The 26,505-nt window shown below is 46.8% G+C and overlaps 1 protein-coding gene and 1 non-coding gene across 2 annotated transcripts in view; both read right to left on the reverse strand.

Moving 5' to 3' along the window:
* Window positions 1-9,621: 9,621 nt before the first annotated feature.
* TRNAM-CAU (transfer RNA methionine (anticodon CAU)) lies at window positions 9,622-9,693 on the reverse strand. Its single transcript has one exon. It is a non-coding gene; the product is annotated as a tRNA-Met (tRNA).
* Window positions 9,694-16,665: 6,972 nt separating this feature from the next.
* The window catches only part of LOC149343941 (arylsulfatase B-like), a 45,459-nt gene continuing 35,619 nt past the window's right edge, over window positions 16,666-26,505 (reverse strand). The window contains exons 9-11 of the mRNA XM_089547106.1: window positions 22,785-23,056; window positions 20,992-21,174; window positions 16,666-16,806 (exon numbers count right to left, since the gene is read on the reverse strand). Of these exons, the coding sequence (XP_089403232.1) occupies window positions 16,666-16,806; window positions 20,992-21,174; window positions 22,785-23,056 (596 nt within the window). The remainder of the gene's footprint in view (window positions 16,807-20,991; window positions 21,175-22,784; window positions 23,057-26,505) is intronic.

The raw sequence follows: 26,505 nt of genomic DNA on the forward strand, positions 1-26,505 counted from the left end.
TATCTTCGTTGCTTGCGAGGTTGGTTATTCTCGATTACTAAGCACAATACGAAAAATAGTGTGACTTTCTGCGTAAAACAGCCAGCAACAGGCATTTCATCGGGCTGTTTTAAAGTGTCGCGGCTTATTTTTAAACCATGGCTAAATTTAGCTGGGACTCCTTTTGTGCGTGTGTGTGTGTCTCTGTCTCTGTCTGTATGCGTGTGTATGTTGCCTGTGTTCGTTCTTGTCATCATCCAGCGCATTCAAGCAACAGGACAATACAATACCAACTAACCTATATGTTATCCCAGGACGAACTGGCGGGCTAGTTGGTTACACATCTCAAAAATTTTAACGAGCGCACGAGAATGAAACGAGGACTGAAAGAAGACACACACCACAAAGCGCCGTTTGTGGTGTGTGTCTTCTTTCAGTCCTCGTTTCATTCTCGTGCACTCGCTAAAATTTTTGAGATGCTATATGTTATATGTTACAAGCATAGCTACCTGGCAGGTTCACCACAACCCGTTGCGCAAGTAGGCACCTCGTAGACAAGACATTCCATGCAGATGGTTGCCACCACAAAAAAACGTGTACAATCTGGTGAACTCTGCATGGGCGCATATTGAGGCGCACCGCATAAAAGAGCATGAATTCTTCAGTAGGCATTGCAGGGTACCGCAGCATCACTGCTATCTTCATAAGCCAACTTGTTTACAAATATCAAATTAGTGCTTACAGAAAAGTAAAGACACATTAGAGAGTTTTAGTATAGCGGGCTTTGCATGGTTACCTGCTTAGCGGAACAGCGGGTCCTTTGTGCTCACAAGGAAATTGCTAACAAGGAAACGCGAACAAGGAAATCGTGTTAGCGTACACACGCATTTTCAGAAAGCGTGGATGCCTTCGCCCACTTGGCGTGAAAACTTGCAGCCTGCCAGCAAAGGAGAGCTACCCGCTACAACCGAATAAGCTGTCGTTGCGGCTCTGATCGGCACGTTTATGGGAAGCTATTGGGGTCACCGTTCGCTATAACTAACTCGGCTTCCACGATTAAGTGCAGGCTGTTATTTAGCAAAGTTTTTTAGATATACTGTCAAGCCTGTCGCGTCTAATCCTGATTGAACCTTCACCTACTCTGCAACCTTCTCCAACTCCTCGGAACGGAATCGATACAGGTTTTATTCTTTGTCATGGTGTTTTAAGCCTTTCAATAACAACAATTTATGCTAAATTTAGGAAAGCATATACAGCATTATTATAATTAGTGCTAAAAATTCTAGCTTCAGCAGTTTTTTCTAGGCGCAATTTAACTAGGTATCTCCACCTATGCTTATGTTTCTTATTTCGCTGAGCAAATGCTTCGGCATTTTACTTGTGGAATTAAGCGTTACTGTATCAGTTAGCTGTAAAATACTCTGATGTATAGTATTTGGCATTTTAGCGGCAGTGCCGACAGCTTTACGAGGGCCTTTCGTGTCCATATTGTGTGCACCCCGTTTAACGTTTTCGTAATGCTATTTAATTCATTCAGAATTTATTTCAGACAACGAAGAGGTTGTCCAGGGTGACGTGGCAAAAGGCATACACTGCCTGACGAGGCCACGCCACCCGGATGACAGGCGGCACCACTGGCTACAAAAATCAAGAAGAGTATTACATAATATATTAAGACATCGTTACAAGACACTGGCTTTCAGCGGCAATATTTGCATAACATACAAAGTGATAGGTATACGTTCAGTTTTTTATCTTTAAGGTTCATTTATGAGCATTGCTTTAATTACCATTTTGTATTTACGTATAGACGGGTGCTGCGTGCAGTATCCAGAATAATAGGGTTTTGATTAATTAAGTCAGGATTTTGCCATCCTAACCTCTGAAAACCGTAGTTTGTGCGTACACGAGGTGTTTCCATACATTGTTTCCGAAGTTCGTATGTGCTATGTTGAGTGTGATAGGTGGTTTCGAATGTTATTTTGTCTAGTTTGCACTGGCGTAATATTTCGAGACATGGTTTGTATGTGTGCAGTTTACTTATTTCTTGTATTCCATAAGACCTAAACAAAGTCCGGCAGCTGCGCAATAACTGTATTTTCCCAATAGCTCGTAATGCCCTCTTTTGAACTGCAAGGAGGGAATCTCGATTTGTCTGTGTCGTGGTTAACCATACAAGGGAACAGTAGCTTAAAGGGGAATGTATTAATAAATAGTATATTTGCCGCTTTATGGACGCCGGGAGATAATATCTCAATTTGTTTAAAATTCCAACCGCCGGACAAAGATAATTGCGAAGCTGATCAGCATGCGAGTTTCAAGAGAGATTTTCTTGAAAAAGAACACCTAGAAAACGAATTTGTAAGCACTGTTGCAGCTGAGTGTTTTTAAAGTTTAAGTTTAGGTTGTCAGGAGCTATGTCAAAACTCTCCCTGGGGATAACTTGCCACCTGAATGTTAACGTCATTTCCCACAGGTCCGCTATCACACGAAAGCAGGAACCAAGTATTGAATATACCAAGTATTGTAATATACTTGGTATTGGAACGAAGTATATTATAGGCGTATGTCGCATTGCTTTTCTTCAGTGACGGTATTGATCGGAACAGGAAGTTAGCTGCGCTATAATTGTGTACAGAGGACAACTCCAGAAAAAGTAGGGAACATGGCAAGCCTATGACAGTGGTTGGATCCGACCTCCCAAACCATGGCATGTTGCATACAGTAGTGACACAAGAAGCTGCCATCGCGGCGGCTCTTTCGCATCCCGCTTTCGGGGCATTTTGTTTTGATCTTTGCCAAGTTATATCCCGATCTCATCGTTAGACGTTATGCATCCTGTACGCGGACCTGCCACGTAGAGCGAGGTCCAATTGGACAAGTAGAAACTGTGGAAGAACCCTTAATGATTCCTATAGAGCCAAGACTATAAGTGCTTGCTCGTTATTAGCATGTGCTAGCATTTATTTCATCGCTTGCACTCCATGTAAACGACGTCAAGGTAGGCTGCAGATCACACAAATGCATTCTTAAATTGGCCTTCCAGTCACGAATCCAGATCATTGAAAACGTCTTCTTTTTTCCACTTTTCAAGCTAAGTCTAGATTTCGCGGATAAACTTGCACCCTCTCCGGCAAAAATATTTATTAAATATCGTTTAAGCATATGTATGTTCACATGCTGCCTCTACGCAGTTTTCGCGGTCGCAGTGACACTTATGGCCCTGTGAGAATTACCTCCGTTAACATTTTATTTTAGGCCTTTGAAAGACTTGACGCATGGAAAACAAAACAAGTGAAACACGAAATGTGAAGCAGCCGCGGATCTTATGTGAAGTTCTTAGGCGGCTTTATTAAACGCAGTTTTCTGTACTTCTTTCAGATGCTGCTTGTGGCATAAGCGGTGACTGGTGAATTGCAGCCGTTCGCGCTACATTTTATTGGTTATTGACGGAAACCGGCACACGATAAGTTTCACACGCCTGCGGTGACAACGTGAGCGCATGGGATACAAGGCGAGAAAGCCGACGCCGTGCCCCATTTGGTAGAAAGGTGCGCGTGAAATGCCCAGGCATTCGGTTAGAATCCTACTACTTGATCAGAAATAGAAAAAAAAAGCAAACTTAACGGCTGCTTTCCGTGTCATCAGAAACCGTTTACGTTTAATACCTGTAATCTATTTGTCATATAAATTTGTTGGCAATTTAGTCGCTTTAGCATGCATAAAGCTTCATCGTAAACGACCCACTTTAGGCTCTATCCGCCTTGTGTCCACGTGAAACTTTCATTATCAAAGAAGAAGGGGTCACGCATCTGTTATCATGGCTGCCGGCCGCTATATCCCCTACGGCACACAATCTGCAGCAGTTCGCAGTGCACGTCCATCCATACCTGCAGACGACAGCCACTTCCTTTCTGCGCCACTGCTGTCCAATCATCTAACTCCGCCAGAAGGAGCAGACCCGACCCGCGTCCTCTCAGACCCCATTCCGACTCAGTTCACCAAGTCGCCATGGACAGCCACCACCCGGTCCCAGCCGCGTGGCGTGAAAATGCTCCCGCAAGTTCCTCGGCCACCTCCTGCACAGAACCTCGCCCCACGCTGTCCTTCACCTCCAAGATCTGGAGACAAGGCGAAACGGATGACCTCGACACGGAGGCGCTGGAAGAGGAGGTCAAAACACTCTCCCAGATCGAGGCGCAGGTCTCCTTCCCCGCAGCTGAGAGAGCTATGGCGAAAAGTTCGCGAATATTCTTCCGATGAGCGCGAAGTGTGTGAGCCATCCGAATCCCTGTTAACACTGACAAAAAAAAATCTCCTTCGCCGGCAAGGTCATACAAAGGGCAAGGTAATGTTGCCCTGACCACCACAGTGGACCGGAAGCAGAGGAATGGCCCGCCGCCTATTTTCTCCGACGCATCGCGGAAATTGATTCCCAAAAGGACAGTCGCTGTGCCAACTGGGTCTCCCCCTGCCAGCCCGAGCGCAAAATTTGCGGTTCTTAATCTGGATCAGACACAATTTCCCCAACATTGTTCCGCGACTGCAGGCTTCAACCTTGAGAGCAACATGATTCCCCAAACTCGAGACCCACGCGTATGTTTTGATTCAGTGATGCCGCCTTCTGTTCCCGCCGCCATTATGCCTCTGCGGCCTGTGTCTGCTGCGGATGGTCCGCCAACTTCGTCCCTCTTTGGAGACAACGGAGTGTGTGCATACCGTGACATCTACGGCCAGCTAGAAGGGGCACCGTTTGCACCGGGTTACACCACAAACAACTACAGTGGCAACGCGGGTCCTTCTATGGGAGCCTTTATCGGTGTACCGGGACAATGTGACCAATCTCTACCACTTGTCTTCAGGCAAGCCGAAAAAACTCATCGCAAGGCTTCCCTAGCTAAAGCCACGAGAAGTCAGCTGGAGGGAGGCCCACTAACCAGCAATTCTGCCGAGGGCGACAGTAGCAGCAGCATCTGCGAGCTCACTAGCGAGACGGCCAGTTTCGGAAGCATGACACGCAGAGCGCCTTTTGTCCTATGCCTCGGCGCCGGCGCTGTGCTGTCGTTCTGGGCTTTTTACGCTCTCACCGATATCGTTATGAGTGGGCACGACCTGACCAGCAACAACCCTGACCCCATGACAGTTCGGGCCGAAGAAGAAAACTTGCGCAGCCTTACGCCACATCTGACACCTTTCCAGCACGGCCTGCTGGTGCTGAATCCGAAAGCGCTCTCTGTAACCAAAACATCCTTTCGGCACCATGCTAGAACAAGTGCAGGGAAGAACGAGACAGAGTTCAACGTAACTGACACAGTAGAGTTTATCTAGGAACGTATGGTGTTTATGACACGCATTGGATGATATTTGAATTATATGCCGGGTCCACATTTCGCATGTGATCTCGAAATCAAGGTGTTCTTCCAAGTCGGTTCCGGATCTGAAGCTCTACAAAATAAAAAGATTAACATTTTCAACAAAGCTTTCAAGTCTAGATGTTCATGCAAGAAAGCAATCATCCCTCGTTTTCGGTAGTTTGCTCCTGAACAACAAAATAATAGGCCTAGTGTGATAGTTACGTAACAGTATTTGCTTCCGCCATCGCCCAGGTCTTGAGCATATTTGCTTCAAACTGAGCCTTCACCTGTAAATTCTCAGTCTTTCAGAGTTATTCCACTAACTACTGTACGGAGCTCACGGTGATGGTCATTAAAAGTAGTCGAATTTTTGGTGTTAATGCCTAATAAATAGCGTGGCAAGGCGATCCACCGAGTTGCTTAAAGACTGTATCGCTTCTACTCATTCCACACGTGCTCCTCTCACAGGTTCTCCTCTCGAATGCGATGATGTGCTGTGCCTAAGAGGCTAAAAAGCCGGCTTAATTGCTTTTTTTGCATTGAACGTGTAGAAACAATTGAAATATTTTTTACCTGCTACTTTGCTCAGGCAATAAAGAAGGGTAATTCGGCGACTTTGATGTCTTCGATGACCTGGGCTTTTGGACCGGCAGTGACACCCTCGAAAAGAAATGTTATAAAGTTTCACCTCATTTATAGCGTTCTATCGCCGGAAGTTGGAGTAGTGTGTCCTGCCACAAGAAACTGTTGCCGGTCGCACAACGAGCGCTGCCAGCATGGAAGACGATATTGGGACAGGGCATGCTCAAGAACTAGAGCACTGACGTGTGCGTCGGCTTGATAAGCAATGATATATGTAAAAGCAGCCTACTCTTGTTGAGGGAGAAATGGCTTCCCTAAGCGCATAAGGAAGGGAAACCATCTTGCGCAAAGCGGCACTAAAGCGTTCTTTGATCAAAGATCGCCGCGAGCACCAGGAAAGGCAGTAGCTTGGTTGAGTGAGAACGTTCGCAGTGCAATTCGCTTGGCTTATTCTCCATTGTGCGGAATCTGTTTTAAAACTGTCTTCATCGTGGGAACTTCTTCTCTCATAAAAAACATTATCTCTACCGCAGCGCTCTCTAATCGGGGTTTTAGCGAAACACCGGGTGAAGAAAGACGGAGCTGGCCACACGGTAGGGAAACAGGCAGGAGAGCAGAACACAAGTTCTCCGTGTCATTTGTCTATTACGATTATATATGCATTAATTCCTACTGCGGCGGCATGCGAACACTACTTCGACAACGCCGACTCAGCTACGAATATCGTAGCTTTACCACAGACTCGAACAGAAATAGAGAAGTCATATATCGACCACATTATGAATGCAATACTGAACAAACCGAGTCGTATATTGATGCGACATTCGTACAAAACGAATATTCATGCGAAACAGCGAAGTGCTATATGAGATGCAGCACTGATCTCCACTGGGGAGCACGCAACATAGAGGCATTCTAATAACACTATGACTTTCATGCTGTGTGAATAAGACAACTGCCTTTTGCTACTGATGGCAGCAAACAAACGAATGGCAGATCTCTGTTGATGAGAGTGTCGAGTGTTCAAGCCATTGCCCCATACATTATGTATGAAAGCAGGGTTTTTGAAACGTGGCCTGGCACTGTCGCGTTGCCATTCTTGACAGCATTATAAAGCAGCATTATGAGTGCCCCTGCCGAACTGACCGCGTTGTGGCCGTGAACTTCTCGTTCACACGAACACCGTTAGCGGGAGCATTTTGTGCGGCGTCAGAGCTGGCTCATTTTTGGAACAGTCGTCCTAACAAACTACGGCATGCCCTAGTCGAAATTTATGCCAAATGTTCACAAACTTTCCGGACACTTTATAACTGATTCGAATCATTTCGAAAAATTCTCAAATTCACAATTTGAATCACTGAAGGATCTGCAGTGAATACAGTCTTCTAAATGTGTTAAGAAAATAACTTACGTATTGCCTTATGATAAAACTCCACTTACGAATATTTCATTTACACTTTGTTAGACGCCATTTTTCTATCCTTTAACCTATCCAGGGGAGCCGACACTTTCTGATGTTATCGCTTCTAATCAAACAAAACGCAGTTCTCATGCTGCAGCCCTCCAATAAATTCATAAAAAGAGAACTGCCATGCTACATGAGCAGGAAAACTTAAGGCGGATGAAGCAATGGATCTTTCATCGCATCTGTGCGCGCCATGGCGGGCTCTCGCTGCTGGTTGTACACGACGGTCTTCCAAGCGCACTTACATTTTGTCTCTTCCATCATTGTAGAACAACGAATCAGAATTTTCGGAGTTACCTTCTTGCTGTTCCTTTTCTTTCTTCTTTATGGCGACAACGAGGTGCAAAAACTATAGTCGTGGGCGGAGAAATCGTAAGTCGCCACAGACTTTGTACCGCTTAGTGTAAGAACTTATACGAACGCCCGCAATAAACACGCTTGGATTTAGCGCTAGTCCTGTATGGCCCTCTCTTGTGTTCGTCTCAGTTTCGCTACAATTCTTTTCTTACAACATGCACCACCTAGCCCAACAAAAGGTTCTAAAAAACACGACCTGGCGGCACGGTAGTCCGACTTCCGCCAGTACATGCTTTGCGAGGACAGCAAGGGAAAATTGTTGTATTTGTCTACTATGACTGTATGGTAACCGTCGGAAAATTAGAGGCGCTTTCGGCATAGCTTTCCAAGTTATCGTGGCGTTACTTAAGCTACAATAAAGTGTAATTACAATCATCATCACAGCCTGACTAAGCTCACTGCAGTGCAAAGGCGTCTCCTATGTCTCTCCAATTAATCCTGTGCTTTGCCAGTTGCGGCCACTGTATTGCCGCAAACTTCTCATTCTCATCCACCCACCTAAATTTCTGCCGCCCCCTGCTACGCTCGCCTTCTCTAGGAATAAACTCTGTTACCCTTAAAGACCAGCTTTTAACTTACCTTCGAATTACATACCTTGCCCAAGCCCATTTCTTCCTCTTGATTTCGACTGGGATGTCACAAACCCGCGTTGGTTCATTCACGAACTCTGTCCGCTAAATATCTCTTAACGTCACAATAATGGTTTTTCTTTCCATAGCTCCCTGCGTGGTCTTTAACTTAAGCTGCACACTATTTGTAAGCCTCAACGTTTCTGCACCATAAGTGAGCACCGGGAAGGTGCAGCTGTTGTATACTTTTCTCTTGAGGGAAGTTGGAACATTGCTATTCATGATCTGTGAGAACCTGCTATATGCGCTCCATACCATTCCTAATCTTCCAGTTATTTACCTCTAATGATCCGATCAGCGCTCATTACCTGCTTTAGATAGGCATATTTTCTTACTATTTCCAGCACCTCGCTACGTATTGCGAACTACTGTTCCCTTCCCAGACTGTTGAACCTCACTTTGATTTTGGATGTTAGTTTCTAAGCGCCGCCGTTCTGCTCTGCCTATTTAACTCATTGATCATGCTTTGCAGTTCATGTCCTGAGTGACTTTTCGAGGCAGTGTCGTAAGCGAATCGCAGATTACTTAGGTGTTCTCGATTAGCTCTTATCCACAACAGTTTCCATTTAACACCCCGGAATACCTCCTATAAAAAAGCGGTGAATAGCACTGCCTGACACCTCTCCGTATTGGAATTTTATTGCTGATTTTATGGAGGACTATGGTAGCAGTGCGGAGGAATTTCATCAAATAGGAATTTCACCGCATAGAATTTCACCAAAATAGGTGTCCATTCTAATTTGAGTACGGCGAACTCAATTGTAATCTCAAAATGTAGGTGGGCCACCCCCGAAATTTGGCCCACTGAACCCCCGAGATTTGGCTTTTACTGAATTTGACAAAAACTGCTTTCCAAGCTAATTTAAGTACGGCCAACTCAATCTTCACGTGCGTACGTAGCCGCACAAGTTTCAGAGCTATATCTTAAGTGATTTGCGGCATGCCCACTGGGTGCAAAAATACGGATAGAGTCCTGGTGGTATCAGTGCTGCTGAAAAAATATCCCTCACTTTTACCCTTTGTATTCCTAGAAGGTTATTCTGAAAGTGTACAAAAAATTTGTCAACTCAAACACTTCGCCGGTCTCAATAGCGTGTATATATATACATATATAGAAGCCAACAGCCACAGAAACCAAGGCACACAGGGGATATTAATTAATTTTTTTTTGTGGTGTTCATCAATTTAGAATATTACTGTATATGTTATCGCTTAGAGATAAGTGATTAGAAAAGCAGGATAAAAAACAACCACATGCCGCCGGTGGGATCCGAACCCACGACCTCCGAATTATGCGTCCGGTGCTCTACCTCTGAGCTACGGCGACGGCTGTCAAATCTTCTGCTTTCGGGGGTATTTATGTTTGCAAGTAACCTAACCTTGAGAGTGTTCATCAGCGCCACCCACGTACTTAGCGGCGCACGTAGCACGTCCTGACTTACCGCTGATGTGACGTAGAACGTCATCGAACGGCGGGGGTGGAAGCTGTGTGAGAACCCTCTTAATACTTCCATGGCGTCAGGGCTGGCAGAACCGAGGCCCTCGGTAAGCAATTAAGCAAACAAGGGAAGGGGTTTTGAGGGGCTCGTTATATAATAGGAGAAGCCAACAGCCACAGATACTAAGGCACACAGAGGATTTTTAATTAATTTATATATTTTGTGGTGTTGATCAATGTAGGATATTACTGTATATGTTATCGCTTAAAGCGAGTTGATTAGAAAAGCAGAAGAAAAAACAACCACATGCCGCCGTTGGGATCCGAACCCACGACCACAGAATTACGCGTTCGGTGCTCTACCTCTCAGCTATGGCGACGGCGGTCAAATCTGCTTTCGGGGGCATTTATGTTTACAAGTAACCTAACCTTGAGAGTGTTCATGAGCGCCACCCACGTTCTTAAGGGGCGGACGTAGCACGTCCTGAGTTACCGCTGACGTGACGTAGAACGTCATCGAACGCCGAGTGTGGAATATGTGTGAGATCCCTTTCATGCTTCCTACGGCGTGAAGGCTGCCATAACCGAGGCCCTCGCTAAGCAATTAAGCAAACAAGGGAAGGGGATGAGGGGCTCGTTATAAATATGAGAGAAGCCAGCAGCCACAGATGCCACCGCCGGCAAGCGGTTGTTTTTTCTTCCGCTTTTCTAATCAATTAGCTTTAAGCGCTAACATATTCAGTAATATTCTAAATCGAACAACAGCACAAAATAAATAAATAAATTAAAAATCCCCTGTGTCCGTTGGCATCTGTGGCTGTTGGCTTCTCTCATATTTATAGCGAGCTCCTCATTCCCCTTCCCTTGTTTGCTTGATTGCTTAGCGAGGCCCTCGTTTCTAGCAGCCTTGCGTCGTAGGAAGCATAAGAGGGTTCTCACACAGCTTCCACCCTCGCCGTTCGATGACGTTCTACGTCAAATCAGCGGTAAGTCAGGACGTGCTACGTCCGCCGCTAAGTACGTGGGTGGCGCTGATGAACACTCTCAAGGTTAGGTTATTCGTAAACATAAATACCCCCGAAAGCAGAAGATTTGACAGCCGTCGCCGTAGCTCAGCGGTAGAGCACCGGACGCGTTATTCGGAGGTCGTGGGTTCGGATCCCGCCGGCGGCATGGGGTTGTTTTTATGCGAAGCATACTAAAATAGCCCAACCCAGCTCCTCGAGCGCGGCGGTGTCGTTACCATTGACCTTTCGTGACCCCCATGTCATACCACGTGATGCGTGACGTCACAGCAGATGAAAAACGGGGGCCCAACTCGCGCCGTCGCGCGAGGCGTCGTGACCAAGGATGACCACGTGGTGCGTGACGTCACAGCAGATGAGCAACGGGGGCCCAGCTCGCGCCGTGGCGCGAGGCGTCGCGACCAAGGAGGACCACGTGATGCGTGACGTAACAACATAGGAGAAACGGGGCCCCAGCTCGGGCCGTCGCGCGAGGCGTCGCGACCAATGTGTTTCCTGCTTCTGCCGCTAGGTGCGCTGTAATGAACACGTGATGCTGGAGCGGCGGTATACAAGGGGGTGCGCCTGCCTCTGCTAGGCGTACACGGGATAGAGATGCCTCCTGGAGACAGGGCTGCTCGTTGGAATGAGAAGCAAAAGTTGCGGCGTGCTACAGAGACTGATGAAGAGCGTGAAGAACGTCTAGCCAAGCGGCGTGCTCTATATGCGACTCGGCGACAATATGCTTCACATCTGACTAGGCTTAACCTAAGCTAAGCCTCAGCCATTTTTTTTCTTCTGCTTTTGTAATCAATTAGCTTTAAGCGATAACACATTCAGTAATATTCTAAATCGAACAACAGCCCAAAATAAATAAATTAATTAAAAATCCCCTGTGTCCCTTGGCATCTGTGGCTGTAGGCTTCTCTGCTATTTATAACGAGCCCCTCATTCCCCCTCCCTTATATATATATATATATATATATGTGTGTGTGTGTGTGTGTGTGTGTGTGTGTGTGTGTGTGTGTGTACATGCCTCGCAACGCGGTAAAAAGACACTTGAGGAGCATCCATTCAAAGCGAGCGGATAAACCAGGCTTTCCAAAGTCGGCTTCTAGGACGGGATGTTTTCCATGTGCACAGCTTTGTTTTATTAGTGTGTGTGTGTGTGTGTGTGTGTGTGTGTGTGTGTGTGTGTGTGTGTGTGTGTGTGTGTGTGTGTGTGTGTGTGTGTGTGTGTGTGTGTGTGTGTGTGTGTGTGTGTGTGTGTGTGTGTGTGTGTGTGTGTGTGTGTGTAAGTAGGTCATGTTTGGCTAATAAAGCAAAGCTGTGCACATGGAAAACATCCCGTTCTAGAAGCCGTCTTTGGAACGCCTGGTTTATCCGCTCGCTTTGAATGGATGCACCTCAAGTGTCTTCTCACCGGGCTGTGATTCGAAGATTCCTGGATTCTCGGCAGCCATATTGTTTAGCCACTGTTGCTTTAAAAACATGCGGCGTGTTGTGGAACCACTACTTAAGAAAATGAACATCTGCAGGCAGCAGCTGTAGAATTCGCTTTTTGTGAGTTCATCAACCAGTTCACTTCTGGCCATGTGTGCTTGAAAAGGCAAACCTAAAAAAAATCGCGAGATATATAAGCTCCGCATTATAGCGTGTGAAGGGTAACAGAGTTTATGGTTCCCGTCACCGGATCATCTTGCCATGATGTATGAAAGACAACAAAACATGCGTAAAAGATCTGTTTTAACCAAGCCGCATGAATGTGCCTATGTGGCCTAGAGAAGGGTGTTTGACTGACAGCTCAATGGTCAGCGGTTCTATTTCCGACTGTTTACCCGAGTGTCCTCAGCAAAAATCATAACTTTGTACAGTTAGCTTGTAGTAATAACGTTAGATTCATCTTGCGACCTTCTGATCACCAGATTTCAATGTTTCAGACAGCGGTGACGACTCGAACTGCGATGGGTTTTCCGCTGAATCTGACCTGTGAAGCTATCGCATCAAATTAATTATAAACTGATTTCGTCTTAGTTTGAAGCAAGCTGACATGCTCCAGCTATATCAACTCTGGCTTATATTGTGAGGGGAACCGGCTGTAAATCATGCAGCAAACATCGACAGCAAGACAAGTAATTTCAGCTAACTTTGTAGGCAGAGAGTGCAGAAACATTATAGTAGAATATTAAACAAAGATACCCAGCAGGATGAGAAAATCCAGAGTTAAAATGCTAACATATTCATTGTCTCTAGATTTTTCCGCAACTGTGTTCAGCCCCACCGCGGTGGCTCAGTGGTTACGGCGCTCGGCTGCTGACCCAAAAGGCACGGGTTCGATCCCGGCCGCGGCGGCTGAATTTCTTGAAGGCGAAATTCTAGAGGCCCGTGTGCCGTGCGATGTCAGTGCGCGTTGAAGAACCCCAGGTGGTGGAAATTTCCGGAGCCCTTCACTACGGCGTCTCTCATAGACTTAGTCGCTTTGGGACGTTAAACCCCAATAAACCAACCAAATCAACTGTGTTCACCACTTAAACGCCGTTAAATATCAGTCGCTCAGCACGAGTACAAGATGTCAAACTACAAGGTGTACAACTGTGAAAAGGAGGAACCATGAATTATGGCCATATTCTGCTTCAGTATCATTGTTTTCGTCGTGACAAAATATTCATTCAAAATGAATATCGCATTGTACCTTGAGGCCAGCGCTTTCGACAATGTGGTCCGGCCGTGCTCATTTCAGTGCATATCCATTTTGGAGACCCGTCGGGGGGAGCCTATTTTTACAACTAAGGCACAGGGAAAGAAAGTAGCACATTTCTGTTCGGTAAGCGAGAACTCCGTTTTTTGTGCTCCGACTTTAAATGGCTGAGCATCGCGACACCGTAAAGGCTTTTTTTGTCACTTTTGACCCATATGCGCCTAGGTTTTTTTTGTTTACAGAGTTTTCTCTACTCCTCGCCATTGTTGTGAACTCGGGCAGAAGGTTGATAAACGAGGATCTTGCTCATGATTCGCAAATGCCCCTCATTTGTTCCATGAACCCCGCTGTTCAGATTCACTGTCTTCTATGCCGTGGCACTACAGAACGATCTATACTGTATTTCTTACTCGCGCTAAGTGTTACATGCCTGCCCGAGGCCTGCCGCTTCGCCCTGCAGGTTCGCCTCCTCCACAATAACATGACAAAGGATGCCCATGATGGCCGCCGCCTCGTGCGAGTGGAGGCCATTTTCGAGCAGTATGGTGCTCGACCACGGGTATTTTCCCCGGACGCGGCGGGTCCACAACGCGGGGTTGGTACACGGCTGCCGTCGTCCCTCAAAACAACCCGATTCAGGGCCTCACCTTCCGTGCCCACAACACTACATGCGTGGAGGAAGTTGCTATTGCACTTGCAGCCGCGGATCCAGCGTCCTGAGTCATTTTCACCGCAGTTTTGAACAGGGACAAATTCCAGATCGTGCCTTCCAAATTTTACAGAGATGTGTCTACCGGGGATTTCCAACCTGGCGCACCATCATCTGGGCCCCAGCACATGCGGGGATAGAGGAAAATAAGGTTGCGGAGGCTACCGCTCGCGCGCTGAACCACAGGCATCACCTCTGTCGCTGCCTTATCCGACTACTGATTTTAATCCGGCTATTACTTTTCGGGCAATCTCTCTCCTGTATCAAACCGCTCACGGCCGATACCACCGCCCTGTAAAGGCTTCAAGAAGGCGGAGAAGCGTTGGCTTCTTCGGCTCTACACCAACACGGTACTGTGCCCGGCAGTGCTTAAACATTTCAATTCGGCCTTTCCGGGTGAGTGTCCACACTGTGGGGAAGTGTTTGCGGACACGTATCCCATGGTGTGGGCATGCTCTGCCAATCTTGCTTTCCCACCCCAACCCCACCCCACCTGAGAGTACTGGGAGGCTGCCCTGCTCGTCTGCTGAACTCTCCAGCACCAACCAGCCCTGGTGACAAGAGCCCGGGACGCCGCGGAGGCCACAGGGGCCCCGGACTAGGGACCCCTCTTAGTGATTGTGGGAGCCGGGCCCTTCAGGCCCGGCCCAGGCCATGTCCAAGCAATACCTCTCTTGTAAATAGTACAAATAAATGTTTTACACCACCAACTGTCGTATTCAGTGCTTCTTCAGGTCTAAACATTGTATCTGAGTACACAGTAACGAAAAGGAAACTTTTGGAAAATGGGGTCACTTACTAACGCGTGTCTATTTGAAGCGGAAAACTTTCCGAAAAAGTTTCAGATGGCACTAGCCCTTTATCGTGGCCTCCCAAGCAGCTCGAAATCTCATTCAATCCCACGTCTTAGGGACTCTTGACCCGAAGGATTGTCACCACAAAAAGCATTTTAATTGCGATTACGCACTCTGTCTCTACCTTATTCAGCTAATGGCGTATCTAAAATTGCTCATGACACTCCTTTAGTATTAACGGTTTGCAAATGTCACAAACTGTCGAATAACGAATTGAACCGAAGGTGGTCACAGCCATAGAGTTTCTTACTATTACCTAGAGGGAAAGCTAGCAGCCCGTCTATGGGAGTTTGCATGGCGACCCCTCGGGACCACTTCAGCCACCATGGGCGCTCAAAGCATCATGGGGCGCTGAGCTACTTGTTGCGGAACTGCAACTTTTGGCCAAAAAATAATAAAAAATAAAGCTGTTTGATAACTACAAACATCCTAACATTCAATATCTTGTCTAATGATTGCAACAAACGAGCAGAAAAGCATTTAAGTGCAAAGTTTGCCCAAAATAAGAGACGACTCGCTCTCCTATTGGCGAAGTAATGAACACTATAAAAACTAATATTTCGTAATTAACAGGCGCATTTTTAAAAGTAAATATGTGTCCAAAAAAAATGTTGTTGCTTAGATACTTTAAGAAGTTTTTTAATGGCATTTCGGAAAAGTGAAACCTTTTATTGGCGTCGTGTGTCTATGCGTTTGTACTACTATGGTTTTTGCACACTGCGTTCGCGCGAACGTCGTCTGCGCACACACGAACAACGTTTTCGGAATGAAACGTTTCAGTAGTGCCACTCTATGTTCCCGAAAAACTACGACTGTTCCGCAACAAGTAGCTCACCGCCCCATGATGCTTTGAGCGTCCATGGTGGCTGAAGGGCAGCGCCGCCAGCTTTCCCTCTAGGTAATAGTAAGAAACTCTATGGTCACAGCAGCCGGCCTTGTGCGACCCATTTTGCTCTTCCCAAGCGACCATTGAATAATTTAACTTCCACCTGGCATGTTGGGCAGTTTTTTCATATCCGGTGGGCAGGCTGTGATGACGCCGCAATATCACGTGACCTAAGGGCCCACCTGCGTCCTAGGTTGCTCTTGGGACCACCTGCTAGAGCCATGGTCGTGATTTTTCGCGCACAATGCGGACATTGATAACGCCGACACCGGATTTTCTGGCGAACGAGACCTGTAAGGCTATCTTGTTAAAATCTGCAAGACGATATGCATAAGGCAGAGACATGAACAGCAGCCTGTTTGCATGGAGCAATACAAGATACGCCGGGAAGTTCTGATGGAGTGGGTTAGCCAACCTGGTTCAGTGGGCCTGTAAGCACTTCACGTTTAATATTGCGCTTTGACTAGTCGACATCGTGTTCGATTTCATTGCACTGAAGACTCCGGCTACATGGTTTCGTTCTAGTTTCTACGTCGTGAGTGAAGACGAGTATCGCCCCCTGCAGAAAAAAACAGTGACGAGACGGGAATCGGCATGTGCGGCTACAAGTGCTTGCATTTGTACGGAAATCATATACAGCGACAGCAGCTGTTACACAGTGGGAATTGCTGGTCCGCCTCGACTGTACTCTTAACGCTTGGTGTGCCAGCTCATAAAGGCACATCGTCCTTCCAGGTGACCCATGCGCCTCCGTGGCGAGAGGGGAATGACTCTGGGTCTTGCGGGACGTTGCTGGGCTTCACGGCTCCCTTCTTGAAATCCTCGAGACGTTCCTGCAGCCGCTGTACCACCTGCAAAATGGGCAATGTGGAGGCACGAAGTATATATTACAAAAGATCTTACTTCAACTGCTTCTTACTGTCGCATGTCATTCTTGTTGGTTAGACCTAAAATCTGCATTGGAGCTCGTTCTTCCAAGAATAAGCACGCATACTTGGTTGCCATGAAAAAGTGCAAACCCAAACCTATTTAAAAGCAGCTATTTCACTCACGAATCTGCTTCTTCACAGACATTGAAGCAGATAGCGCTCGTGGTTTTTGAGGCATGTCCCCTGTATGTTTCGACGTGGTGAGAGGGGCTTACTAAAAGTGACGAAAACTTCGAGGTACAAGACTTTTCGTGAAAGAGAATGCACGTCCATTTTTGCAGAGGTAGATTTTTGTGGCTCGACTCCCGTTTTCATTCGTCGAAATGTCGATAATTTAAAACACCATCTTGTCTCAGCAGAATCTAGTGCTTACTTATCCGAAAGCGTTTTGTGCTATAGATTTTATTGAGCCAAGCTCTATTTTGACGTAGCTGTGATTAAAGGGGCGACGCAGTAGATGACGAAAAAGAGGGCTCGCGCCAAAATCAAGAAGTTTGTCTGTTCAGGCATATACCCATAAAGAAAAACGGCCCTTGGCCGCGATAGCAAGCAGTTGGACCTGATCGTCACCCCAAAAAAAATGCCTGTCAACATCAGGCACTCGAAACTTTTTGATAACTGCTAATTATCGAGATAAGGCGCACGCGTAGATACTGCAGCGCGTGGGCATGGCTGTACTAGGGAGCTCCGATCATATCTCCAGTAGCAAATAATTAAGGCGATGAGGCATTTGTTCACAGGTAAAAAAAACATGAAAAAAACACAACAAAGCATCGCGGTAATATGCTAAAATAAGCACACAAATCGAGCACGGCTAAAACACAGGAAAAAATAAAAACCTCACCTACCGCAGAAACCCCAAACAGGAGTGTTTCGGGGAGCTCTGATCATGTCTTAAGTACGCAATAATGAGAGAAGGCCTCGGTCCGAAGGTGATATAGGAAGAAAAAAATACTACAAAGCTTCGCGCTAACATAGAAAACCCGTACTGACAGAACACCGTCTTTTCCCAAAATGTGGTTCATCTTTACTGAAATACTGTATCTGGTGCTCCAGGGAATTTGAGAGAGAAGGGCGGGCTGGTTGGTTATACCGACTAGAATGCATGATGAGATTTCGCAAACGAATAGTGACGTAGGAAAGAAACAAACGCGACAGAGAAGCACGCTGCTAGTTTTACTGCGCTAACACGTGTAGTGTCCATTCTCCGCATTTAGCCATTGGCAGGTGATCAGGACTTGGTGGGCAGGTGAGCAGCCTGCCCTCAATGTATGTCGGCCGCTTAGTTAATCGTGAGAGGCAGCTCTTTAATAGCACCCTGGATCAAAATGCAACCCAAGCAACCAAACTGCCACCGATGACGCAGCCTCCGCGGTGGTACAGTGGTTATGATGCTCGGCTGCTGACCCAAAATACGCGGGCTCGATCCCGGCCGCGGCCGTCTAATTTCGATGGAGGCGAAACACGACAGGCCCGTGTACTGTTCGATGTCAGTGGAGATTAATGAACCCCAGGTGGTCGAAATTTCAGGAGAATATCAATACGGCGTCCCCAATGGCCTGAGTCGCTTTGGGACGTTAAACCCCCACAAACCAAACCAAACCACCGACGACAGCAGCTGCCGCCGAAGGGCAGTGGCGCATCGCTTCCTCCTGCATCACTGCGCGTGGACAGATAGATGACTGTCAGGGATCTATGACTTTAGAGAATGTCGCATTCCGCATATATGGAAATTAAACCATTATTAATATCCGAAAAAGTGGCACTTGTGAACACTGCATCTGAATACCGGAACCGAAGTGAATACCGAACTGCCAGCGCACCTAATTCGCATTTGGTCTAACTGCAAAAATCGACCACCATTTTTTAGGTATTTGTTTTCGAGGTGTAATCACGTATTTAGCGGCTTATTAATAAACATAATGGTACACGTCAGTAAACAGGGGTATGAAATGAGAGTTCAAACAAATCTCGTGTGGTCGGAGTCGGCCATATTAAAACTTAAAGATGTACGCCGAAAAAAGGGGAAAAAGAAGATCGGGGGGAACACTTAAGCTCCACCTTAAGCGATTTAAGCGTATTTCCCATATATCGAGAAGATCATTCTCTGTTTTACATCCATGGATCCTGGGTAGTCTTCATACTCCTCCTGGCGCAGTGGCGCAGCTGTTAAGCAATGCGACACTGCCCTGCGATGGCTGGTGCTCCCAGCGGTGGGCCTTGTGCGACCAAACTTGCTCTTCCCGAGTGACCAATCATTAATTTAACTGCCACCTGTCACAGCGGACAGTTTGCTCACTTTCCTTTGTAGAAGCTGTGATGACGACGCAAGGTCACGTGACCTAGCTGGCCACCTGCCACCTAGGTGGGCCACCTAAGTCCCGGGACCAACTCCTAGAGCCATGCCATAATTTTTCGCTAACATCGCTGACGGCGGCGATGAAAACGCTGACGGCATAATTTCTTGTAAACAGGACTTTTAAAGTTATCGCTTTAGAAACGATGAAAGGAAGAAAAGAAAAACTTTTCCTTTGAAAGCAAGCAAAAAACCACGTTTCGGATCCTATGCGGTAGACGGAATTTTGTTTCTTTGTTTGTTAAGTGTTTTTCGTTTTGTTCGACGTACATTTCTGTTTTAATGAAAGAGGGGAATCATGCAAGATGGTAATGAAAATTGCAATCGATAACTTTTTACCTGTTCTAGCTCAGCGTCCGGTTGCAATTACGCGTTTTCAGTTGACCAATCGAAATAAGTTCTTTTGTCTATAATTCCTTCGCAGCGATTGCTGTCGGCTGTGAGGCGTGGGGAATTCTAAGCATTCATCGCGTCGATCGGAAACTGCGCGCCACTGCAGCTCACATAAATGTGCTTCCAGTACGCATCACTCGAGGGACACGCATCACGCAAGTCTCTGCTCGCTTCTCCGGCCGATCAGCGTGAGTCGAATATTGTTCACGCAGCGCTTCTGCCACCTAGTGACGTCTGCACGCAGGCGCTCTTGGGTGAGCTGCAGTGTCGCACGATTCCCAAAAAGTACGCGCAATGAGAAAAAAAATCACCCTGCCACTGCGTCGAGCACGACCACTTTTTCGAAACTCTAGAAATTGATATCGCACTTACCGAAGGCCTTCTACGAGTGTGTAATTAGAACTACGTACCTAGAAGCAGCAGTTGCAAGTGAGTTGTGAGAGTTAAGTTAACAATAATCGTATTTAATAAGATTAACATGTTTTTGACCACCCTCGTTGCCAGTATTATTGTGGTGCAAACGCCATGTTGATACCTGATCACGAAAGTCAATTTAAACTTAGTGGTAGGTCTCAGCAAGCACTACCTAAGCAGGAGGAAAACAAACAAAAGGACAACGCCGTAAGGACGCCGACTATCAAATGAAGAGTAATTGCTGCTCTGAGTCTCTATCTTGCGTCTTAGTCCTCCGGAGCTATGCAACCCCTCCTACGACTCCCTGCCAATTAGCTCCGATCGCCACATAAAGAGCGGGATTTTGGGGTACAGCCTGTGCCTAGCCTGTTAAGGACACACACATAGGCGAATCATGTGAGGAGAAATTTGGCGCGTGCATTTATTGTCTGGTACCGAAGAAAATGACTACAGAGGAAACTAATTCCGTTGCGCTGCTATGTGGTACAGTCAGCGTAAAAAGTGCGGCATTCCACAGCCTCCGCAGCAGATCAACGCTACGAATTTAGTTTCTGCAGACGTTATGTTAAGAGAAGCATAATTTAAACTCGGCCCTTAACTTCGTTTAGTCACGCGAGCTCTGTGCTTGGGGTATCTACTGACAAGATTTTTCTTAGTTGACACTCATGACAGACGTATTGACTGAAACACTTTTTTGTGCGATGGAGACATTGTTCCTTTCCTTACGCGAACACGTCATATTGGACTCCAACTACCTTAACACATTCTTTTCCATTTCACTTCATCATTGATCGGTTATTGGCGCTGTGCCCAACATGTGCCCAGCGGTAGTCTTTTGCTGCATTCAACAAATCCGCACTTCTTCCCGTACCGTGAAAAAGAATCTTGCACGCTACAGTACTCGGCTATTTCAAGCGAACCAGTATGGTAGCAGATTTTTTCACCTGGGGATTTTCACTGGCTACGTCGTAGTACTCGCAAGGGTCTGCGATGATGTCGTAGAGGCAGGGCCCCGGCTCAGAGCTGCAGGGTTTCATGGTGGATTTCCTTTCCCCGCAGTCGACAGGCACTGAGTACACGTCGTCTCCCAAACCACAGCTGGGGTTGGCGCCACGGGCAACGAGAACCTTTTTGGTGCCAGAAAAACGATACCATTCATGGGGAACATACCTATAAAACTGCCAGGGGTCAGCAGCCCGCTCGCTTATAGGGAACGTCAGGCTGAGTTGAGGTATAGAAATTATCACAGCACTTCACACTTTAAACGTCATTGAAAAAAAAAAGTCCTTTTGCGGAAGGCGACAATCTAACAACTATCATCATGAACAACATGACTACGCCCCCTGCAGGGCAGAGGAATTTTTGATATCACTCCGTATAATTCTCTCCCTAGCCAGCTGTGGTCACGTTATGGATATTAACTTCCACATCTCAACTGGTCACCTGACTTTTTGCTACTTCCATCCACGCTTCCCCTTTCTTCAAATCAATCCCATTACCTTAATGCACTATCGGTTGACTTGCCTTCCCATAGCATGCCGTGTCCATGCCCATTTCTTGATCTTGATTTCGATTGCAATACCATTAACTAGTGTTTGTTGCCTGATGAGCTCTGCTTTTTTCATATCTCTTAAAGTTACAATTGTCATTTCACTTTCCATGTCTGCCTCTCTCGTCTTGAATTTAAATTGAACCCGATTTGTTAGCTCCTACGTTTCTGCTCCATAGTTGAGTACTGGTACAATGCAGCAGTTATATACTTTTCTCTTGAGGGATACTGGTAAACTGCCACTCATAATACTAGAATACCTGCAAATACACTCCACCCTATCTACACTCTCGAAGTTACTTCACTCTCGTGGTGCGGGTCTGCACTCGGCACCTGCCCAGACTAGACGTATTTCCTTACCACTTCCAACGCTTAGCTGCCTTTAGTAAACTGCTACTCCATTCCAAGATTTTTGGTCATTGCAATACTTTCTGCAGAATAATGTTTAGAGCCCCAGTTCTGCTTTACCTGTCGACGCCCAACATCAGGGTTTGCAATTCGTCCCATGAGTTACTTAACAAGGCAGTGTGATCAGTGAATCAAATATTGCTAATGTGTTCCCCTTTATCTTTTATCCCCGACTCTTCCCAATTCATTCTCCAGCGGAAAGAGTTGAAAACTAGGCTTCTCTCTCATATCTCGAGCCATGTCTACTTCTCCCCGGAGGGCACTAAGAACAATTTTCTCCAAATTTATTCTTACTGAAAGGTCACTAGCGATGCTGCCAAGCATGAGGCATCCGCATTGCAAACGTTTAGAACGAATCAATGTTTGCCATCATAAAGGCTGCAACTGGTGTACCTGTATTTTATTTATTTCCTGACCATCTCAACTACCTGCGTCCTTGCAAACGTTTAGAACGAATCAATGTTTGCCATCATAAAGGCTGCAACTGGTGTACCTGTATTTTATTTATTTCCTGACCATCTCAACTACCTGCGTCCTTAAGAAGCGGTACTCTACGGATACAGGTCCACTTCAGTTTCTCCTCAGTGTGCCACATTCTGCTTTCTGGCTCAGTGAGCAAATCTGTCATGCGTTTCCTATCCGACACTTCGTGTTATATGCCTCGCACAATTCTTGCTGCAACGTAGCTCTAACTAACTCAGACATAAATGTTCGTAAGTTACACTTCAGAACCGCTTGCTTGTCTTGTCTTACACGTAATTGGAAATAGTCACGACGAACCTGGTAAGCCTGTGAATTCTGGCAGCTTTGACGAGCGATCTCGGTCTCGTTCACCGCCGGTTCTCTCGCTCCGGGTACATTGAGCCATTCTGACAGACCCTTGGGAAAGCGCCCTACGATCATTTTATATCGGTCCTGGATTATCGCCGCATTCCCATCAGTGGGATCTATGTTCAGAAGAACCTCGCTTCGAGGTGCAGCGGCCGTAGGCTTGTACAGAGACTGGAAGTGGCTGATACCGTCGATGCCAGCCAGCTGGGAGACATCTCCTCCTGCGTGCACGAAGTTTGGTGATAAATGCGGTAGGCTGTTGCTAACCTTGCAGGGCAGCAATCTGAACAGGAAAAATGTCAGCTACCCCGTCGCAAACAGGCGGAAAAACCTTATTGATCTCTTAAGTTAATTATAGCATTGCCTTTCGGGTTTATCTTTCGACAATCGCAGTGAGCTTAACATTCATGTTGTAAGCACAGTTTATTTAAGAAGCAAAATTTCGTGAAGTCGCTCGTTCAATGTGACTTCTAATTGTAGAAGTGTGTGCAACGCTTCCACGTAGCACAGTGGGCCGAGAAGCGGCACGTACGAAAACGAAGGCGAAATTGCTCTCCTGCCAATAATACAACCAGCCGCCTTCCAAACGTCGTCCGTTCCTCGCCAACGGGACGACTTATCGCTTGAAGGCTCCCACGTGCTATTTTTTTCATAGGCAGTCTTTCCGGCTGCGGCCCCAGCTGCAAGCACAAATGTAGAAAAACACCCGTAACAGGAATGTGCACCATCCAGCAGCAGGTGCAACATTTTAGCTACCTCACACGCTAGTTCGTCGTTAACTGCTCTTATTTCTTTCAAGGCGACGGGACGAAATAGGTTCGAATGTTACCCTACTGTTTTGAGAACTAAATGAGGAACGCAAAGCCAGAGTCGCTCGATAGCGCGCCATTCTTCCACGGGCTGCGATGACCTAGGGTGGTATTCTCCCGGTGTCGCCTTTTGCGACATCTCGCATTAGGGTGGGGCCTAAAAAAGTGCGTACAGTTGCTCGAAGAAACGCAAAACGCCGCCGGCACTTTCGTCGGCGGTGCTTTCCTTCACTCCGAGAAGCGACAATGTACCACTGCTGATTCACTAGCCGCAGTAGTTTCGTATCTTTGATAGCAAGAATATCTGCCATCACATGACGTCTAATGTTCAAAAAACATTTGCAAATTTAATATAAACTCGCTTTACTTCATTTCAGTCTATAAAACACCACAAAAAAGCTCCAAATCTATTTTGTTTCGTTCCGGACGGTTGTGCTATGCGTTTCGGGCAGTTGCAGACGGTAGCAGTGTAGCTGGAGGTCCCACTAGGCTTGCGCGCTCCAGAATCGAGAGCGTATCTCAAAAACTAGGCTGAATTGCAGCTTAAAATTTATTGTCGAGGCAAGGTAAGTCATAGCGAAAAGCAACAACACCAGTAAACATGCCGGTAAACATGCCGACCGGAATCGCAAGGACTGCTGAATTGGCTAAAGGGGGCGGCTCTCGCTTGGAAGGACGCCGCCATGTTTTCACGCTAAGGGCGCAAAAGCCGCAACTGCCGATTGCATTCGTACGCTAACGCTATTTCCCCATTAGCGTTCTGCGCATGCGCACTCTGGACCCGCTATTCCGCTATGCACGCAATTACGCAAAGCCCGCAATACTAAAACTCTGTAAGGTTCAGTTGTAGGTTTGTAAAAGCCGTCACATTGCTTTAAATCCTCTTTGGCTCGTGCAGACACTGTTTCGTTGCACTAATGTGCATTAAAACGCCTTGAAGGGTCATGTAGATACGAGCGCAAGCGCTGCCAATGTCATCTCGTCGCAGCGGGCAAAGTCTCCTTCGCCGTCTGTTTACGACGGTGCTAAGTAAGTTCGCATGGCGAATGGCAGACCGGCTCAGCAGACGGTAGCCACAGTGCTGTGCTCTTAGACAGCCGGTAATCCCGCCGACAAGATTTGTCGGCCAAGGCAAACTGGTCGAGATGTCCGCGAACACGCCACTCTATTTCGGAACCCAAAAACCTGGCAAGGAGAGTGGGATCCATGGCATGTAGTATCAATTTCGTATCCCGTCGCCCGCGCGTTTCTCTTCAGCGCATTCCGTTGTTCGACTAAGCATAGTAAATTGGGGCGACGTCACGATGACGTAGCAGGAAAGCGGATCTGTGTCGTCACGCCGCCGTCACCGCGGCTCGAGCCAGTTAGCGAAGAGCGAATGCGACATGTCGCAAAAGGCGACACCGGGAGAATACCACCCCTACTGCATCCCCAAATCGAAGCATGCGTGCAGAGCTTCGGCGTAGATTCTGTCACCGCCAGATGTGTTTCATGCTACCACACAAGCGCTCCAAAAGTTGTAGCGGTCTGTACATCGAAGGCCTTACCTTCATGTAATGTATATGAGCTCTATTCGACCTGAGACAGATATTGCGATGTTTAATTTTCGCCTTTATCACCTACTGAAGCTCGAGGACGCCACAAGCTTCAAATTTTCTCTGCAATAAAATTTATCCCGAAAACCGTGCCTTGTTTGCGCCAGAAAGCATGGTAGGGTCGTCGCGCCCATCTCAAGGAAGAGAAGCTAGTTGCGAGTATGGAGAACTGAAGACGTGAGCGAGACTCCTCATTGCTGGAGTGGCAGCATCCTTTCTACTAGTTTTCAAAAACGCCACTTGGCGCAACCGCGCTTCCGAGAAGCGGCGCGGTCATAGGGCGCACGCTAAAAATCATATTAAGGCGAAAGCCTTTAATGCCTCATCGTTTTCGACAGAAGGTTGTCAGCAGAAGGTTGTCAGCAGAGGTGTTACGCTTTTCTAGTCAGGCCAGAAAAAAAATCTTTTCGCACGATGGGATTCAAACCACCATCCTTCCGTTCTGTAGCCGAGCGTGCTTATCGCTACGCTACTTCCTGCCAACACATAAGTAGTTCTCCTTGTCTAGGACGCTGGAGAGTGCTTGGAGAAACGCGTCGGATCAGACGGATGCCTCCCGAACGCCGTCCAGTGTCTCCAGCATTTAAGGTTCACAACAATTGAGTGCTTAATTAACATCTCAGCAACACATCAGTGACACAAGCAGCAGCACCGCGCTAAACGCTTTCGCCTCATCGCACTTTAAGTCAACAAAGTGCCCCCTTGAATTTCATATGTGATTTATATATGTGATTTATATGTGATTATATTTGATTTATATGTGATTTCTAAGTAGGATGCATTCATGTCCTCTGATAGAAGCGCTGAAAGAAACCATTTTGCCTGAGTAGAAAGCTTAAACATTCTTGCAACGCAACAAGTGTTTCTAGCGTGATTTAAATAAGAAAGATTTAAGGTGAGTAGCAAATGCTGGGGCTAAGTTTCTAGCACGAAATTGGTTCACAGTCGATTAATTGGTAAGAATAAATACGCCAAAGGCAATAATCAAGCGACAACGAAACTTTCGGGTTTGATCCCGGCCGCGTCGGTCAAATATCGATGGAGGCGGAATTCTAGAGGCCCGTGCACTGCGCGAAATGTGTGCACTGTAAAGAACCCCAGGTGTTCTAAACTTCCGGAGCCGTTCACTGCAGCGTCCTGTATAGCATGAGCCGCTCTGGGACGTTAAACCTCCGTTACGTAAGCTAAACTAATGAAGTGACGAATTTTAGAGCTCAGTTTTAAAACGCTTATCTAATTCGGAAGCTTTTAACAAGCCTGATTCAG

Source organism: Amblyomma mixtum, chromosome 5 (assembly GCF_055824585.1).
Source record: "Amblyomma mixtum isolate Tamu chromosome 5, ASM5582458v1, whole genome shotgun sequence".
NCBI lineage: Eukaryota > Metazoa > Arthropoda > Arachnida > Ixodida > Ixodidae > Amblyomma > Amblyomma mixtum.